General features: G+C 38.6%; 1 protein-coding gene across 4 annotated transcripts in view; it reads right to left on the reverse strand.

Moving 5' to 3' along the window:
* The window catches only part of ebf1a (EBF transcription factor 1a), a 158,248-nt gene that overhangs the window by 21,084 nt on the left and 120,134 nt on the right, over nucleotides 1–17,030 (reverse strand). For all 4 annotated transcript variants that reach the window (XM_067457485.1, XM_067457484.1, XM_067457483.1 and 1 more), the window contains exon 11: nucleotides 6,680–6,768. In XM_067457485.1, the coding sequence (XP_067313586.1) occupies nucleotides 6,680–6,768 (89 nt within the window). The remainder of the gene's footprint in view (nucleotides 1–6,679; nucleotides 6,769–17,030) is intronic.

Consider the following 17,030-nt stretch of genomic DNA (forward strand, 5'->3'; position numbering starts at 1 on the left):
TCTCTCTCTGGTCACGCACGCGCGCACCCTTCCGGGAGAAGAGCCCATCGGCCCAAACAAGGACCTTCCGACCCGTTGACATCAAGCGGACTCGTACTCGAAAAAAACTCTCTGAAACTTGTGACACAGAAATACTCCATCAAACGTCTAACTTAGTTTTTGAAACTTTGTCCATGTTTAGGATGGGAATTCAAGTCTTTAACAGTGTAAAAAGCTCAGTATGCATGAAACAGCATTTTCAGCATAAAAACAGTTATGTTTTTTAACAATTATAAGAGCAACGGTTGGAATTAAAAATCTTAAGTTAACCTACATCTTGGATGTCCTGGGGGTAAGCAGATAAACATAATTTTCATTAAATTATGTTCATTAACTTATTTTCATTAACTTATTTCATTAAATAATTTTCATTAAATTATGCAGATAAACATAAATTTCCTATTTTCATTTTTGGTTGAACTATCCCTTTAAATGATAGCATGTGCTTCTGTAGAAGCCAAAAGTCAGTGTGATTTAACTACACTGCCCATAACCCCCCAAAATGTCAACACAATGCTAAAACTGTAATGTAAACCACATTGAAAAAGTTGAGCAGTGACATCCCACTCCCAAGAAGCACTGTAACAACCTTAAACAGGCTAGTCTCACTACAATCTTGAGCAACCTACATTTTTTCATAGGCTATGAGAATATTTTGTTAAAAACTTCAAATTTTTGTATTTTATAACTATTACCAGATTAGTACTTTTTTAATTGTCTTTTTCATAAAAATTTCATTTAATTCCCTCATAAAATAAGTTAATAGATTTCTCTGATTTAAAAAAAACATTTAAAGTTTGTAATGTTGTGAATCATGTAGTTGTAGGATTTGGTTAATGATTTACTCATTGTTAAGGATTTAAAAAAATCCCACTGAAGAAAATGACAGCATTACACACACACACACACACACACACAAGAAAAACAAAAAAAACAATTTAACTTTTTTGTAAAAATAGCAAAACATTTTTTGAAATAAGACAGATAACAGATATCTTGAGAAGCAAAATGACATAAGATATAAAGATTTGTTTTTAGAGAAATCTAACAAAATTTTGTGAGGCTTATATGCTCCAAATGACATACAACTTTAAAAAAAAATTCAAGTGGAAAGTGTCATGGGAACTGTCCTGCATGCAGGTGGGTAGCCGCCAGTACCCGGCGAGTGAACTGCTAATGTTTTATGTAACGGGTGGAATAATATTTACGTTGTCTTTTGCGGTGTGATTGCAAGTTGGGAAACAATAGGCACGGAAGGACAACGGGTCCAATAGCCAGGACTATTTCGGCTCAATTTGGTGCCCACTGATGGACAGCTACTTTCAAACAGTCCTGTGATTATTTGTGTTCATGCTCTGCAGTCTAAAGATCGTCAAAGATTTCTAACTACAACATGTATTGCAGCGTTTGCATGCTGCAACTGAAGTGATTGACAGTAATTAAGTTGTCATTCATTTGTCATTCATTTGCTCTCTGTATGCTTTCTGTATATAATCTACTTGCAATGTGATGAAGCTAAGAGGACCAATGGCCACATATACCAAACAGGACCCGTGCAGGACTCTGAAGGGAGCTGTGTAGTTGGTTTCCGAAGAAGACGCATGACACAAATGAACAAGATAAAAAAAGAGTTTAATAAACACTAGAGAACTAGAACCACAACTAATTTACCATTAGCGACACTAAACAGAGAACTGGGGGCTTATAAACACAGGGATGATGACCAACGAAAAAAGGAATGTGTGTATCTAATCAGAAACAATAGCAACAAACAATAAAACATGAACTCAAGAAAAAGAAAGAAAAAAGAAAAAGAAAAAAAAACAGAACAGAAACGTAAGAAAGTTAAACTGTATTAATTATTTTTCCTTTGAATGAAGACTATTTTTCTTATCTTGTTGGAAAATATTTTTTTCTTGTTTTAAGCACAAAACCTCAATGAATTTTGTTTGATTTCTCTAAAAAACAAGCCTGTCATTTTGCTTTAAAAACAGGAGGGAAAAAAATGGGCAGCTGAAAAAGTGAGCACGTCCTTCGGTATCTTAATATAACAAATATCTAACTGCTTCCTGTGGGATTTCCCCTATACCTGACCCTGAAGCTATCTTTCCGAGTAGTTTTGCCTACCTGTTTTATTCAGCACCTCTAATAGAGTGAGGCTGCTCACTTGTGGGCCGTTCCACCCTATTCATTAAAAGGTAAGGAATCAGTTAAAAATATGGGCGACCGTTAAGCGGGCTCCCAGGGGAGTGCAGCCACGAGTGTATTCTGGTTTGCCTCCCTTAAGCTGAAAACAGTGGGAAAGATGTGACAAGCGACCCTGGCCATGACCCAACTAATGCATTCAGCTTCATCATCAGCCCAGGAAAATGAGCCCAAATCAAGCCAAGGTTAAGACCACAGAGAGCATATGTGAGCAACATGTTGCCCCAGTTTCAATGAAAATTACCAGACAGTTCCAATATGTCAGACAGAGAAAAATAATCATAGTGGGGCACATTTTAAGTTTCCTCTTTCTGCAGAGAAGCTAATTTCTCTGACAAGCAAATGACAAAAACAGCATTGCCAAACTTTGTGATTATGTTTTTTTAGCAATATTATTGAGATTACACACACACGCACGCACATGTTATTTTTTAGGTTTTCATTTATAGGTTTCTACCTAAATACTGGTACTTCTGAATGGGCTGAAGCTGGGATTTAGTGGGTTTGAATTTAAAGTATTTTATGAACGTATACTATATGCTGAGAGCATTTACTCAGTATCGTTATCTCATTTTTGACCAAAGTAGCTTTTGCATCTGAACTCTTCATATGTATGTATGTATACACACACACACACACACACACACACACACACACACACACACACACACACACACACACACACACACACACACACACACACACACACACACACACACACACACACACACACACACACACACACACACACACACACACACACACACACACACACACACACACACACACACACACACACACACACAAAGCCACTCCTTCATTGCCTGGGCAGCGTGTTCGGGATCATTGTCATGCTTAAAGAGCCTACCACGTTTCATCTTCAATGACCTTGCTGATGGAAGAAGGTTTTTTACTCAAAATCTCACGATAGATGGCCCCATTCATTCTTTCCTTTACATGGACCAGTCGTCCTGGTCCCTTTGCGGAATAACAGCCTCAAAGCATGATGTTTCCACCCCCATGTTTCACAGTAGGTATGGTGCAACTCAGCATTCTTTCTCCTCCAAACACAAGTTTTTATTAAAAAGTTATATTTTGGTTTCATCTAACCATATGACATTCTCCCAATCCTCTTTTGGATCATCCAAATGCTCTCTAACAAACTTCAGACAGGCATCGACATGTACTGGCTTAAGCAGCGGGACACGTCTGGCACTGCAGGATTTGAGTCCCTGGCGGCGTAGTCTGTTACTGATGGTAGCCTTTGTTACTTTGGTCCCAGCTATCTGTAGGTCATTCACTAGGTTCCGCATGTGGTTATGGGATTTTTGCTCACCATTCTTGTGATCATTTTGACCCTACAGGGTGAGATCTTACATGCAGATCGAGGGAGATTATCAGTGGTTTTGTATGTCTTCCATTTTCTAATAATTGCTCCCACAGTTGATTTCTTCACACCAGGCTTCTTACCTATTGCAGATTCAGTCTTCCCATTCTGGTGCAGGTCTACACATTTTGTTTCTGGTGTCCTTTGACAGCTCTTTGGTCTTGGCCATAGTGGAGTTTGGAGTCTTTTTTTGGAGTTTTGGAGTGTTTGAGGTTGTGGAGATGTGTATTTTATACTGATAATGACTTCAAACAGGTGCCATTTATACAGGTAACAAATGGAGGACAGAGGAGACTCTTAAAGAAGAAGTTAAAGGTCTATGAGAGCCAAAAATCTTGCTTTTTTGTAGGTGTTCAAATACTTATTTTCCACCATTATATATATATATATATATATATATATATATATATATATATATATATATATATATATATATATATATATATATATATATATATATATATATATATATATACATACATGTATACACTGTATGTGTATATATATATATATATATATATACACATACAGTGTGTGTGTGTGTGTGTGTGTGTGTGTGTGTGTGTGTGTGTGTGTGTGTGTGTGTGTGTGTGTGTGTGTGTGTGTAATATGCCATTATAAAGTTTTTTTTTTCTATCTTCATCAGTGACATCAATGAGCCAGTAATTTAATAGTCCCCATCAGCATTAGGAGGGACAAGTAACAACACATGTCTGCTGGTAATTTTTACAGGGCGGGTCAGCACAGTGCTTTACACGATGGAGGGCGAGTGTGTGTGTGAGTGTCCGTGTGTTTGTGTGCGGTAACACAGGGTTCAGACTGAGGGACTGCACAGGAAGGTATTCAGACAATGTCCATGTGGTTCATTAGGGACTGAGATCAAACCATTGCCCTCTTTAGCCCCACTGACAGGAGACAGAAGATCTGTCCTCTCCTCACCAGCTGGGGAATGAACACTAACACGAGGGATGAGTGAGTGAAGAGAATGAAAGAAGAAATTGAGAGATAGAGGAAGGAGGAGGACTACTATATGAGAAAGCCTGAGCATGCAATCTACAGAAGTTGGATAAAGCCAACATCAATTAGCTGCAAAGAAAATAGAAAATTTTCCAACATTGTTCTTTATTTGTTAAGCTACAGATAATATTTAGCAAATATCCCTACACAAAAGTCTGGACACATTTTACCTAAATGATATAAAAACTAGTAGTTTGCACTAAAATGTAACATTTATTTATTTATTATTTAGTCTTGTGTCAAATATAAATTGTGCCTACAAATGATAAGATTTTTAAATGATTTCACCCAAAATTGACAGTGAATGAAAAGCTTTCATAGTTTTGATTATTATTATAAAGTGTGTATAACAATAATAATATTAATTAGTATTATTATTCTTAATGAATATTCACAAGTTTCATTTGTAGTGTGTAATTTAAAACCTTGCCTGATTAGTTGATAATGGCAGTTCAGCACCTAAGACATCCAATGAATTTGTGGTATAACCTATGACCCATTTATTCCCAGAGTGTCTGCAAAATGTTAACTCTGACATCACAAAAAGAACAGCTATGAAATCACTTTCTGTCAAACACTCAACTAAATCACTACACAAAGTGCAACAAAGAATTTAAAAAAGTGTGTGGCGCAGGTCACATGATTAGCAGAACTGTAATTACTTGGCCACCAACTCTACATTTGCCTGATTTCTCTAGATTGGCTTTGGTTTGATGCCGCATTCTTGACCCCATGGTCTAATTTGATGCGTTTAAGGTGTAATGGATTGGGAGGTGGCTCATGGGACATGAATACTGATGGCCTAGCTTTGATACCGAGGGCTGCTAACAGCACAAGGTCAGTTCTGAGCGTGAGCATGCCCAGCCGGCAGCCAGCTATAATTACTCCTTTTTTTGCCACTTTTTTTTTTTTACACTATTAAGTGGTGCTGCTGGAGCGGGGCTCTTGGGTATAGGACACGCACAACAAGATAAAGTAATGTTTATTTATCCCTCCCAAAGGATCCATTTACTTGGCCTGCCTCTCCTTAAGAACCATGCATGGAGAGAGAAATAAACACCCAACTGGGTCCACAACTGGGCTCCTTTCACAGAGAATACTGAACACAACTGCGTGAGATTGAATATACATTATATAATCTCTAAACTGAAGGAGTCTGTAATGAATGGTTTAAATAACAAGACCATGTTTCAGCTAACGCTACCATGGTAAATGGAAATCAGGACCAGTGTGTTTATGTTAGTAATGCTCTGTGGAAGACAGAAGTGAACTAGTGAAATTAAAATAAACAATTAAATCAACATTTAATTTACTTATATAATGTGATTTATGAGTGAAACACAATATACAATAAGAAAATCTGGATGGGACTTATTCTTTGGGACTGTGAAAAGGAGGTGAATGTACCAGAATGAAGCCAGACTGAAGGCAAGATTGCTAAAACGATTATATAGTTATTTGGCTATTGGTTAGCATTATCCAGTAGCCTGTGTGGCCTAACTGACGTCAAAAGAAAACAAAAGTTGTTTCAAAGGATGATCTTTGGAATAACACACCATTGAATAAGGCCAGAAATGTGTATTCAGAAAGTAAATACACTGTAAAAAAATATTTAAAAAGTAAGTTACCTGGTTGCCTTAAAATATTGAGTTGATACAATAAACATGTTTTAAGAATTGACATCATCCTTTACTCAAATAAATTAAAAATGTTAAGTAAGCATATTGCATAAAAATGTGTTTTATATGTAGTGATGCAGTGAAACAGTGAATGCCAAATTGTGCTATTTTCATGATTTATCATTTTTTTAAATTTATGTCGTTCAGATACAATAATATTTGGAGTTTCTATTTATTAAACCAATTTCCTTCATCGTATTAACTAAATATGTTTATTTCAACAAACTCAACATTTTAAGGCAACCAGGTTACTTACTTTTTTAAGTTAATCCAAACAATATTTTTTACAGTGTCTTCATGTTGACTTTAAAGTAAAGAAAGCATAACAGTTATGTCATGTAAGAGAACTGACCTTTGGTAGGCGCTCAGGGTCGCCTGGGTGTCTAGGGATCACCTTCTGTAGCCGCTGGAAACCGTAGTCAATAGTGGGTTCATTCAGTGCTGCAGGAAAAGAGAAAATGCAACCATGTTACCTCAGTGAAATTCAACACCTATCTGCAATTACCATAACACAGAAATGTATATAAAAAAGTGTCATTTCCTTCAGACCTCAATACTGTTCCAAAAAACACAAAGTAGAAAACAATAAAATGATAACTAAAGTATCAAATATTATGTTTCCTAACTAGCTGCCAAAATATCGGTATCAATTCCCACTATGCTTTAGTCGTTTACAACCACAAGGCACCGCTTTATGAATAAAACAACACTTGAGCAGTTTGTGTGAATGGATCCTATTTTCACAGCCAGTGCAAAGGTGCAACCATCATGGACAGCTTCACAAACTGAGATTTGTACAGTTTAACAGCAATGCAACTCTTCTTGTGTTAAACTTTGAATATCTCGCTGTAATTGAAAGATCAATTGAAATTGTTATTTTTGTTGTAATCTCCATAATGCCACAAAAGCTGCGGACTGAACCTAACTTGTATTGAACTTGTAATATTCCTTTTATCGAATTTATATACAGCTGTAAATATATATATACATACATACATACATATATATATATATATATATTTACAGCTGGATCAGCAAAAGTTATTTATACCAACGACTAATCTTATGATGACCAGAAGCAGCCAGATCATTTCATCTATAGGCACGATTATGATCAACTACAAGGCTCCTTTTTAAATGTCCTTAAACAAACTCCAATAACAAATAATGCTCTATTCAACTCCCTCTTTTGCTTTGTTTACATAAGCACCACTAATCTGCAAAACAAATCTATAGACCACCATTATGAGCAAATAATTCAATTAAAGATTTCATTTCTGTGTAGCGGCACCTCCCACTCCTCAGAGGCCCACAGACAGCTTCACGAATGCTCGCTGAGGACAGAGCAATAAGATAATATTGAAAAAGGAACCCGATCTGCGTGATAGGCCCAAACATCCTGCACGGGTGGACCACATGGTGCTTGGCCCGATGTTTTTCTAACCTCCCTGGATTGAGTGGGACTTTCACACTGAGACAATGGGTCTTTCTCCAGCACTGGCCCACTGAGCTTGTTTGTGTGTTTATCTGTTGTGGCCCTAAACTCCAGCCCTCAGGGGCGCATTCACACAGAGCCCTTCTGTGATTCCCTGAGACAGAGTAAGAGATATACAGAGAGATATATGTCAGCAGAGATATTTGATATTTGATTTGCAGCATGCAGTACAGTGGCCCCAAAAGTATTTGGTCATTTAAGCTATGCTTAAAAATTAATGAATATTACTGCATCACTGGTCTAATGTCACTTTTCAAGAGACAGAATACTATCAGAATAACCAAAAGTATTATAATCATATTAACTATGGTTAATATGATCCACTTCTTTCTAAATGGTATACGAATTGTTTTATTTTAAACATTAATCATTTTTTGTGAAGTATATATCTTTGAAACTTCACTTAGTTTTAGCCTATATTTTGTAATGTAATGCAATGATATTCATACATTGGCGTATGCGTCCAAATTATTTATTTATTTATGTTTTTGGAGCCACTGTATACTGTTTTAAGCTGGGTTTATGCTATATCTGGTACACAAATAACTTTTTCTTTAAATTTGCTAATCATTTTTAAAATTATATATATATATATATATATATATATATATATATATATATATATATATATATATATATATATATATATATATATATATATATATATATATATATATATATATGTCAAAATATATATGTCAAAATGTCTTTAATTCATCCTCAACTTATTGATCATTTTCCACATTAGAAGGAAGTCAGTGAAGAGCCCAAAACCTGACTTTACTGTACTACAATTATTTGGAAATGTGACATAAGATACCCACAAGTCATTCTAACAGTTAACTTTTTACACTCACTTCCCCCCTCTCTTTTTCTTCCGTGATAGACTGACCGCCTTTCTGTTGCCCGAAGCGTCAAATCTCAAACAAAACAGAGGAGGAGCAGCAAAAATAGCAACTGTACACTAGAGTCCTCTGGCCCTCAGATAATTGTCCTGCTGAAGATGGGGGTAAAAAAAACCAGAACTGTAATAGCCTCACTCTCTTCCAGCCTCCCTTCTGTTTGCCCTGTAGGCCGCAGCCTGGACGTTTCCTGAGGGAGTTCGCCCAGCTCCCCTCAGCTCCACAGCTGAGAGGACAGACTGTGGGCAGCCTCTGAGTGCAGTGGAGTGGATTCAGATGGCCAAGGGCCCAGACAGAACCAGACCCCTGGAGCCCAGAACACAAGCTGTGCCCAGCCTGGCCATGGCTCCATTGGGGACCATGGGCAGCTCTGACTGTACATCAATACCCCTCGATACAACATCCAATGGCAGGTGGGATCAAAGACTTTATAAGAACAAGCTAATGCTGGTCCAGTATCTGGTTTTGACATAAAGCCTAAAGCCATACATTGGAAAAGAAAGAGTTATTTGTAAAAACCCAGGCTACATCCTAACAAACTCTGTAAAAAGTCGTATTTACTTTTACAAAAAAGCCATAACTTCATTAAAAAGCGGTTGACATTGGATAATAACAGCAGACTTCATGCGGCGAGACACAGCAGGGCTCAACAACTCGCTGTTTGAGAGGTAACATTAACCTCAAATTTCTCGGCCGCCATGGTCGCCTGGATGCACAGTTGCTCATGCAGCACTGTGATTGACTGGCTGTTTACTTAAAGTGCAAGACGAAAAGAAAAAAAAAACAGTTAAAACAATCCTGGAGCATGATGGAGAACAGACTGCAGCTATCGGCGAAGGAAAGAACAACAAAAACAGTCGAATGTGACAGAATGATTCAAAGCTGCCCTGCGGCTGACAATACATCATATCTAAATAGGCTTCCTGTAATCAGGTCTGTTGGTGGTTTGGAGACAGGGATATGGAAGTGCGGACCGATGCAGAGCACAGAAGCGGCCTGAGTGGTGCACGGATGGGGGTTGCTGAAAAGCTGATTGCAGGATATCGTAATGGCAAAGAAATAGATGGAGGCTGAATGAGAGATTGTGTTGCGCAGAATTACAGCAGGTCTGACATGACGGTAGGAGAGAGCGAATGGAAGAGTAAAAGAGAGGGGGTAGCCTGAACTATGTTAAAAGAAAGCTGTGGCTGTAAGGTCTGGAAAGCCACCAGGACAACGTGATGCAATATTCGCAACACATTTAACTACGGTAATATGACATATTTAACCAAGGCTACATTCATCAAAATTACAGTAAAAATAGTAATATTGCAAAATATTATTACAAATGTATAATAACTGTTCTATTTTAATATGTAATTTATAGGGGTGTAACGATTCGTTTTAACAACTATTCGATTCGTCTGAAATAAATCAGTCACACTGATTTAAATGTTTGGCTAAAAAGTTACTGAATCGATTTCAAGCCACTGAATCATTTTGGATCATATCGTTCTAAATGAACCAATATCGTCATTTTTAAATAAAAGTTTTTAAATCATGACAACTCTCAGGTTGGATAAATTCAACCAGCATTTTATTAGCATAGTGCATGGAATGCACTTGATTTTAGCGGACAAGATCTCCTACGCTGCTGCTGAGCCAATACATAATGTTCAACTTAGTCAAGATAAAAACAAGGAAAGGCTGCTGCAGAATCATATAACCCCATAGCAGATCTCTACAGGTGGCGCTGGGGAGGAGGTGGGATTATAGGAGTTCTCATATTGTGCGGCGTGCTGATAGTGGCTAGGATACGGTATAAATAAAGCCACATAAATGAGGAAGTACCTCTGGTTGGTGTCGTAGAACTGAAAAAAATTAATAGAGTTTCATAAATTAAAGATTATGAAACCAAATCTTTTTTTAAAGGAACAGTATGTAAGAAATGTATTTAAATTAATCATAAAATGGCCCTGATATGTCACTAAACCTTAAGAAATCATGTTAATTTCAAATACTTATATCACTGACAACAGTAGTCTGGTCAGGATATTGTCGTTTAAAAGTTGTTGTTGCAGCCCTCAACTGATGTTGACGTTGACAGGTTGTGTTTTGGCCTGAAGCTCCGCCCTCCACCTATCTACCAATCACAAAGTCAGTAGTGTTTCGGCATTCCGGGTTGCCAGCTCTGCTCTAGTTACCACAGCTGCAGCTACAAACGTTCCTGCTGGATCCTGCAGCCTATCTGGCAACCTCGAGTCAGCGGGGAGGGGGAGAGGGATACACCGCTCTACAGTCATTTAAAAGTGATTGCAGTACCAGTTTTGGCCACAGTCTTACAAACACTTCCTTTAAAGGCCCGCTGAAGTGCCTTGAAACGCGCCGCATTATTCAATGTGTTGACGTGATTTCCGCTGAAACGGCTCCAGCTGTTAGCAGCTCCTCCCCTTTACTGAAACAGCCAATAGCATTTTGTTAATAATATCACAGTTTGACTAGAGCCTTTCTGTTTGGTAAAGCCAGTTTCCTCTAACTGTTTATCATCATAATCTCCTCCATATCGCTTTGAAATACAGCATTCTGTGCAAAATTCAAATGGATCCGGTATGGTTGTTGTCTGCGCTGACTCGCGCATACGATTACGATCCATGCTGCACTCTTGTGTCTTTAGCATAGAAAGTAAAAGAAATGGACAGAGCTATCCCATTAACTTCAACGGCGGAAAAATGAGGCCAATCAGAGGCACTCACTTCCTGATGGCTGAGCGAACTGCGCAGGCTCATACTGAGCTTGACGACGTAGATGTGACGTGAGCCTCCTGTCTGACAGTTGTAGGTCTTCTAGTAGTTGTGGAAAGTGAAATCTGAATTACGTTGTTTAAACATTTTCTCCCGTTGCTTTTGGCTCACTATCGGCTTCTCCCCATTCTTCTCCCGTTGACTTTATCGGACTTTATGTTTCCACGTCCCCCCGACTGCCTTATAGACAGTAAAAGATTAAGTAAAAGTAAAAGACAGCGTCTTCTCCTGTCTATACGGTAATCTCTCAACTGTGCGACAGAGTCACGTTGGTTATGAAGCAATCGTTAGCCTATTTTTACAAAAACAGCTTCTAGGGGGCGAAAGTGTAAGATACAAGGTAATGGAGCCTTTTATGCATTGTCGTGTTTTTTTTATAAATAAACAATGGACAAATGGAGTCTTTGAACACCTCAGATGTAAAGTTATTCACCGTCAAAGAGACTCAAAAATGAATGGGAGTCAATGGGATGCTAACAGCAGCTTTCCGAGTGCTAGATTACCCCCTTGGTCTTTAGTCAACGGCTCTGGTCTAGAAGACTATGTGTGTGTACTGCTGTGGTGCGTGAAACTAACGTGAAACCAGACTTCATTCACCTCAACTGAAAGCATGTTTACACTGAATCGTTTCCCATCACATATATAGTGTGCTATGTGCCTTTCACCATGTAGAAATGAGTAAATGTGTTAAAAACTGACCGATTTCAGCCACAACGTCTTCAGCAGCGTAGGGGGTGGGCTTTAGATTCTAGAGCATTTGAATTGGACAGAAGATTTGATGAGAAGGTGAAGTCTGCGATGATGCCATCAAAATCTGTAATTCGTTTTAACGGTAGTGAGAGACTGTAAGTTTTGAATGTTTATATCTCCTAAATGCAAATGTTGTCATTGTTTTGGAACACCACAATATTCATAAATTTAAGGTTGACATTGTCATACTAAAATCTAAAAAAAATGGAAGACACTTCATTTGTCTTCAAAAATACACATTCAATAAAAGCTGTAAAACAGCTGGTCTTGAGTAAATCACCTCATTTAAGAGTGAATAATGAAGTGGCTGCTGGGGCAGAACTTTTGTGAGGGACTGGACAGAGAACATTTAAAGAATCTCTTTTTGAATAGGACCCATGTGCTAGTATAATGAGGCATGGGTCATCATGCAAAGCAACTCTGAGAAGGACGTTAATGTGTTGATACGGGGATGGATGGGCAAGATCTTAGGCTAAACTGAAAGACATCTCCACGTGTTTACTCTCCTTCATTGCTATTGATTTTCACATACTGTACAATCCCCTCACCAATTGACTCGATAATGCACACTTGCTGGGAGAGAGACTGTGAACTGAACAGTTTGCGGTAAAGTGCTGCTAATTTTATAGAATCGCAGAACGCCCACTGAAAACAATGATGCAAACATTTCATGGACACGAGTCCATGCAATTCTGGTATATGTGGCAAATCAAATTGACATTGACCAGTGACAGCATATACGTTATCGCAAAAACAAACTCAAACCCTTGAGACCACACAGAAAAAAAAAAACACCTCCTGTGCTGGGTCATGGAGTGAACTTTTTCAGAAAGTCAAACAAAACAGTGCATTTTCAGAGATGCACACCAAACAGAGAAGTAAAATCCCACGAGCTTCTTCATTTCCGGACCCTCTACAGTATGTCCTACTTGGTTTGTAACGTTGTTTACCAAACCATGCACAGCAGACCTGTATATTTATAGAGCAACACCTTTCAACTGTCCATGCACTTGTTTACTTTTACAGTTTCAGAAACTGGCAAGCTGTGGTTCCCATTTCTTTCTGGGCTCACAGAACGGTTATCACGACAGAAATAACACCGGCCAGCAATCCGACATATATGATAGAGTCCGTCTTGTGTCATCACAGATTCATTGCAGCTCTCCGATTTCATACGCGAAGGAGAACGAAAAGGTTACGTGCGATGTCATGAGCTGAAATAAAATCTACAAAATCAATATCGAAAAGAGCAGAATATCAGCCGCATACCATGACATCTCGTTTACGTTTAATGAATATAGTCGATATAGGCAAATTATAGGGCTGTTAAGGATCTAAACGGACCTCCTGGAGGCGTGAATTGAATTTTCTGCCTTGTGAACAAAGAAACTATCAAGGAACAGACCTGGTTTTCCAAAAAAGGAAAGCTACAAACACATTACATTACCAATCGACAGCTCCCCTCTTTCTCCAGAAGACGGGATCAAAACGAGTAAAACATATCAGCAATAAATAAATAAATGAACAACAACCACTGCTTGAAGGATTCCTCGCAATCACACAGATCAATGCTCATTGAAATTTCATGAAGGCACAGCCGGATCGCTTCATATTTCACAATAATAACTACAGGCCTGCGGGGGTGAAGAGAGGAGAGGAGAGGAACGAGCAACTACTAAAAGACAATACTATGAGCGCTGTCAAAAGCAGATGGAGCCAGTCAAAACAGTACATTTTAAAATACCTTACACCACCACCACCAGAAAAAAAAAAAAAAAAATCCCACACTTAATAACTCACACAGAAGCCTGAGGGCAGAATGTGGGCGGCAGTTTTTAGACTGGTGAGAACACGATATTTGTGGCTTTCCTGTTTTTGAGACCAGATGCTAGCGCTGAGCTGCTGGTGGTAAATTGAATCAGCTGACCACACATAGACCTGCAGGGCTAGAACAGTATCCCTGACTGACGGAGCAGAAAGGCATGCTGGGTAATTGGTCTTTAGCAGAACCTTTTAACAGGCACTTGTGGGCTTTGTACAGAGCTGTTAATGTCAGGGTGGTAATGTTCTGTACATGTTAGGGAACGGCAGACTCCGTTTTACACACTCTCTCTCTCTCTCTCTCTCTCTCTCTCTCTCTCTCTCTCTCTCTCTCTCTCTCTCTCTCTCTCTCTCTCTCTCTCTCTTTTCCCTAGAGCTCTCTTTCATTCAGGTGTGATCTCATATGCTGTGGATAGGAATCGATAGGCTCAGTGGCAGGGTGTTCGATGCCTGCCTGAATTATTGCTTCATTTCTCTCCCTATATAGATGAGGCCTGTTTTTCCTCAGCCCTCCCTACGTCGGGATCAATACCTTACAATCTCATTTTTATCCATTTTTCCATAAAACCAGTGATAGCGTTTATTTGGAAAATCCGACAAGCTAAATAAGGCATCACTTTAAGACGTGTGTGTGGGGGGGTCTTGGAACCTGCGACCATAAAATGGATGACTTGTTTTTCTTGATCGTGAGCAGCAGCTTCTAAAAGACAGAGACATCTGTGTGAAATGGCCCACTGAAGACGCCCCGCTGTTGAGCAAACCAATTGCTCTATATCTTTATGGTTACAATCTCCACCATGCAGAGGTTTAGCAATTTAATTGGAATGGTTATCATTGATCACCTAGTGTGACCCCATTTGTCAATAGAATTAAAGAGACTCATTATCAAAATCGAACGATCGCTCAACCCACTCAAGAAGAAAGCTTACGTCAAGTCTAGTGGTTGGAAAAAAATACATAGGTGACTTCAGTATATAATATGTTTAGATCTAGCAAATGAATTTGAATTTGTAACATTTTACATTCACAGTAGTGTCCAAAAGTCTAAGACCATAGAATATATTAAAACTTTCTACTAGATATTAAAACATTCTGAAACCCATGGTCCTTTTTCATTTTTAAGTCTTAAGCTGGTGGTATTTTTGTATTAATTTAGAAAATGCCAAATAGAAGCAGTTTCATACTCATAATTTGGGATCCAAACATATATTTGCATTAAAAGAGAAGGTGTATGCATTTATGATCTGAAGTCTGGTTTTCCTCCAACTAAAGTGACAAATATTCCTATAGACTTAATCATTGGGCAGGCGTAGAGAGCTCCCTCGAATGTGATCGAGCAGAGTCTTTTAATATCAGGCCTGATGGGTGCTGTTCAGCCCACTGGCCTGCATACTGAGCAGCAACGAATTGCCTGCTGAACATTTCAAGTGATTCATCAACACCTTCAATCTATGGGCTGCACAGGGCTTCAAACACGCTCTCTGGCAGATAGCATTATAACTCTGCCCCTTTCCCCCAAAAACAGACGGAAAACCCCTTTGACGAATGATGCAAACATGGCAATCTGGTGAGAAGTAATACACAACCAAACATGGAAATGCATTTGTTGCAGATGAATTGAAAGGGAGGCAGCGAGAGAGAAAGCAGGGGGAATGATTCATCCCTCTTATCTGCGGAGTGCCATGCAGGATGGGTAATGTCCCAGGTGGTGAGTGTTTAATTGTTTCTGATGATAAATATAATTGCAGAGAGCTTCTAGATAGTTAATTGTAGAGGCCTAGAAACCGGGTAAGCTGAGATCACTTTGACTAGGTCTTCCTCATTAAAGCACGGATAGTGTCTAAACTTCAGCATTCCAGCAATGCAAAATGTTTTAAGTTAAGTTATTTCACTTGAAATGACTTGAAAAAAATTGCTTTCAAGAGAAGTAACATGAGAGATACCTGATTTGTTAACGGATAATTCTTTTGACTCAAATATTTCCAATGAACTTGTCTATTCGGTGTCTTTTCACAAGTTCAACTCATTCAGAAGGCTAATCCAAAAACCGTATTAAAGCGATTAATTTGTATTTTACCATCTCCAATTTTAATTTTACCATCTCCCATACTCATTACACTAATGCAAAATGCCTAAAATAAAAGGCATCATGTTTTGTCATTATATTCATAAACATACTGGCAAACCCAATGATATGAGAAAATGCGTCTCTCTCAATGCTTCCTATAGTTTACCATAAATAACTTAAAATTGAATAACGTAAATAACGCGGGACACTTTTTTCATCACTAATATGTTTGACCTTTAATCTACATTTACCTGTTGAGACCAGGCCTGCAGTCTCCCTCTCATTTACTGAAGCTTTCGCGCCTCGATCGCCGCCCCGGTGACTGGTCCCAGTATAGTCGCCCCTCCGTGTTTTCTAATGGACGCGAGGCAAACTAAACAATAAAATTACACCTCAAATATTTTTTCCCCAAAGTTAGTTTATGTCATTGAAGGCAGTTATCATCACGATGATTTCATTTCAAGCGTTCATTTTTAAAATAAGTTTAGTTTTACTTAGTTATCTGATGCTATAAAAATGGGGGGTGTGATGTCATGATTGACAGCTGAGATCGACGTCTTCTTGTCACTGAGGCCCTAACAGACTTTTTTCTGGATTTTTGGGAGCAGATTGGAGCTTTAGCTTTAAAGGTCCTGGGGCCTGTACCATGAAGCTGGTTTAGTTGGCTAGCCTGATTTGTTTAAGCTTAGTTTGTGTCAATCCTGGGTTTTAGGTACCATTAAAGTGGTTTGGCTTTTAGCTGTGTTCCTCGCCATGGTAACTTAGGTTCCACAGCTAACCTGCTCCAGGGCAGGTTATGTTCTGGATAAGATATCTCAAACTGAAATTGGGCCAATCAGCTGTGAGTAAAGTGACATACCTCTGATGCAATAAAGTCACTCCCCCTG

The sequence above is a fragment of the Pseudorasbora parva genome, chromosome 11 (assembly GCF_024679245.1).
Source record: "Pseudorasbora parva isolate DD20220531a chromosome 11, ASM2467924v1, whole genome shotgun sequence".
NCBI lineage: Eukaryota > Metazoa > Chordata > Actinopteri > Cypriniformes > Gobionidae > Pseudorasbora > Pseudorasbora parva.